A 3902-nucleotide genomic window follows, 5' to 3' on the forward strand; every position below is an offset into this window, starting at 1 on the left:
ATACTACTTAATAATATGCATTTCTATATTAAAGAATCCTATTAAAAAAAGCAAAAAGTTAAATAAGAACTAATATAAATATACAAATTTTACTACTAAACTTGTATAAATATAATACTATATATTTATATAAAATAAAAGTATTTATAGTTAATTCACTAAAGCAATGTCTTTGTTATTGTGGGCCAAAACCATTGTTTTAAATAAAATAAAATAAATTACGTGGCCATAATTTCACTCAGATTTTATTGTCAAATGGAATATACCTAATAAAGCAGATTGCGTTATGAGTTCCAACCTAGAAAACCACCTTTCCTTCCTTACTATATACTTTATGAGTGCAGTCGTGTTTTCATTGTTATATTTCATTTTCACAGGATGTTACACAATGGAATCTTGCTCATCAGTTTGAATTGTGCATACCACTGCATTTATGAATAGCAAAAAATAAAATGACATGAAAAAGATGTCTTATCTTTCTCCACTATCACCATTCTGTGTGCTCGTTACCCAGTAACATTTGGTAGTCACATTGAGCAACACTGGACTCTTATCAAAAAGTATTTTAACTTTTCTCAGAAGCCTTTATACAACGACATACCACTAATCTATTAACCCACAAATGTATGGTAGACATTTGTCTCTGCCAGAGAATAGAATATGCTTCCATTCTTACAGTTAGCAGTTGGGTTTATGGAACACAAAATACTCTAGGGGGTACACCCACCCACAGACTTAAATCCTACCAAATATTAACATAGAACAGTTATTCATAGAAGAAGAAATTAATTTCATCTGTAGCAGAAATGGCAGAATGAAGATCCTTGATCTAACAAATGGTGCAGGCATTTTGTTGCTCCTCATTCCATACATACCAGACTTCATCAGGATTTGAAGCCCTAGGAGGATGGTACCTAGGCCACAGTATATCTGATCTGCTTGAACATGCACCACATCCACAGTGTTGAGGAGGTGCAAATGCTGGGTCATGTACCATGCATGGAGGATACTTAGGATAGTATATAATCTGGTTAGGGGGAGGAGGATCTGCTGCTTTGGGAGGAGGATCTGCTGCTTTGGGAGGAGGATCTGCTGCTTTGTCCTTCTTCTCCTCTTTCTTCTCCTCTTTCTTTTCCTCCTTTTTCTCTTCCTTCTTCTCTTCTTTCTTCTCCTCTTTCTTTTCTTCCTTCTTCTCTTCCTTTTTCTCCTCCTTCTTCTCCTCTTTTTTCTCTTCTTTCTTCTCCTCCTTTGGTTTTGGGGCTGGTGGTGGTGGTGTAGGACCAGTGCTAAGTAAGTGAGCACACTTGAATTTCCTCCTTATCTCATTAACAACGCTCACTGCATCTACATCTCCAACCACAGTTAAGGTCTTGTCCTTCATACTGACAGAAATTGTATCAATTCCTGTTATCAAACCACAACCAAAAAAGTCATTAATCAAAAATCTATAAGAGAGAATTTGTAAATGGATCATGTAGCGTGATCTGAAACGTTGATGTTTAAAAATTGTTCATATACAATTGAAACCAGAAGCATAAAACTGATAGTTACATGGATTGCAAAAATCTGTTAGCGCAAACTTGTAATTGATGTAAGTTTTTGCAAGAGGTATAGGCTGATCCAGGATTCCTTTCATCTAAGTGACTATTTAATCATACATTTGGAAAACAGTACATAAGATCTAAAACCCAAAAAAAAATTATAAAGGATACATAGAAAAGGTTAACTATGAAGTAAATTGGGATTATAAGCCTATCGTTTTGTTTACAGCAACACCTAAGATCTAAGTAAGCAAACAAGTTGGAGGGAGAATTCGTAAAGAATTGGAATTTGGACAAGGGGAAAACACCATTTTTAAAGAATCTGTTATGCATCTAACAATTAACAATGAGATCAGAAAGAAAAAGAGGAAGGATTTAGCAGAATGTAACTCGAACAAATTGGGGATGAAAGATCCTTCAAGGCTAGTATTATCAAATTTTCCATTAATTATAAGATCTATTAAAGAGAATTTGTTAGAAAATGAGTACTTCGATGGAAGATAATCAAAAGATTGAAAGACCACACCGATTACAAAGAGAGGAAAGAAGAGTTTTGAATTCTGAAATCTGATATATCAAGAAGATAAAACACAGACTGACAGTTTCTTGGACATTGAAAATCCAACACATTAGACTGAAACCCAAGAAATTTAAAAGGGATTTGTAAAGAATTTAACTTGCAAAAATGACTCCGCTACAGTGTATTGATTAACATAAATATAAGGCTAAATGGCTGAGTAAATTAAAAAGAGAAGATGGGGTAACTTAAACAAAGTAAAGTATAAAATGCACTTCCATTTTTTAAGTTTGAAGCAATTGAATCTAAGACCCAAAGTCATTAGAAGAATTACAGCAGACAAATGAAGCGCAGTTTCTTTTCCTTCTTCTATAGTCAAACATTTCTGACAAATTAGACCCAAGATCTGAAATCCAGAAAGGGAAAATACGAAAACGGTGCAGATAATCAAAGTAGAAGCTGAAACGAACAAGGGACATTGATCTTTTTGTACTGTTTCTGGATTCAATTGTGTGTCTTTTTTTCATAATGTTTCGGGATCACACTCTGTGATCCATCATCAAGATGTTAGGGAGTTCAAGAGTAGAAAAATGATAAAAAAGACAAAACACAGTCGAATCCAAAAACAATACTAAGAATTGTTATGAATTATAGAAAACTAATATCTGATCTACCTATTAACACAGGAGATCTAAGATCTAACTCTATAAAGAATGAAACTCGAACGTTTCATCTTCTATGAGTTCTGAATAGTATATGAAGATCTGAAGAGAAAGCCAAGCAAAGAAAAAGAATCTATAAAAGGTGTGAACTCTTTAGAAAAGAAAAAGGTTGACAATATAAAGATCTGAAGATTTCTGTCAGAAACCCAAAAAAAACAATTGCAAAAACTGAAATTCCCTATAAAGAATGCAACAAAAAGAAAGCAAAACATGAGACTGCATATTCCTTAACAAAACCTCCTTTGTGTGGGTGTGATTTAATCAAAGAACATAAACTTTAGATCCTCCTACTACCCAACATAATTGGAGCTTAAAAAAGAGCAATTTGGTATAACAACATGGTACCATCTATTCTTGTGACAGATTGCAAGGCAACTCTCTTGCATTTGTAGCAGTCCATGTCCACCCTCATAACAGTGGTCTGCAATGTCAGAACACACAGTAAGTACACCACACCATGAGATTATAAAATTGTCCTTGAAGAAAGAAGAAGAATAGAAGAGACAAGCTCCTTACAGTAGACATCTTGTACAAATCTTCCTGCAAACCTGACTACCTGCACAGACCCCTGCTCGGCCTACCTGCTGGTATTCTTCAGATTCAAGGAAAGAGTGCAAATTTAAGACTTTCCTCCCACGTCTATCATCTAAAAATCTCCGTCAGATGACGCACAAATTCCAATCTCCAACAGCTAGACTGGACAGCTTTTGGACTAAAAACAAAGAGTCACACACGGGAGTTTTACAAGACTAATAAAGCAAACGAATTGAGAAAACCCCACAAATTTAGAGTGGGTGGATCACGTAATTTCAGATATAATATTAAACCACTAAATTATAGAGTGGGATGAGCCGTAAGTGGACCACAATCTATCGTACTATATGAGTTATGACAATATGAAAGTTTTGGAATCATCTGCCCAAGAGATTCTATCAATTTTTTACCTATGGTTTATTTTCCAAAAATTTGGTTTCAACTTAGGGAATCAGTGTTTAAAGTTAAGCCTTTTTTTATTGGAATTGATTGGTTTCAATTTATGGAGTGATGATTTAAAGTTCAAGCTTTTTTTTTATTGGAATTGATTGGTTTTAATTTAGGGAAAGATGGTTTAAAGCGTAAGAC

The 3902-nt window shown here is 34.3% G+C and overlaps 1 protein-coding gene across 1 annotated transcript; it reads right to left on the bottom strand.

Annotated features, from left to right (window-relative positions):
* Positions 1-403: 403 nt before the first annotated feature.
* LOC131050615 (heavy metal-associated isoprenylated plant protein 39) lies at positions 404-3576 on the bottom strand. The gene is made up of 3 exons (XM_057984809.1): positions 3297-3576; positions 3126-3201; positions 404-1404 (listed from the first exon to the last, which is right to left on the bottom strand). Exons 1-3 carry the CDS (start codon positions 3303-3305, stop codon positions 830-832), a joined length of 660 nt encoding a protein of 219 aa, XP_057840792.1. The 5' UTR covers positions 3306-3576; the 3' UTR covers positions 404-829.
* Positions 3577-3902: the final 326 nt, after the last annotated feature.

The sequence above is a fragment of the Cryptomeria japonica genome, chromosome 8, assembly GCF_030272615.1.
Source record: "Cryptomeria japonica chromosome 8, Sugi_1.0, whole genome shotgun sequence".
NCBI lineage: Eukaryota > Viridiplantae > Streptophyta > Pinopsida > Cupressales > Cupressaceae > Cryptomeria > Cryptomeria japonica.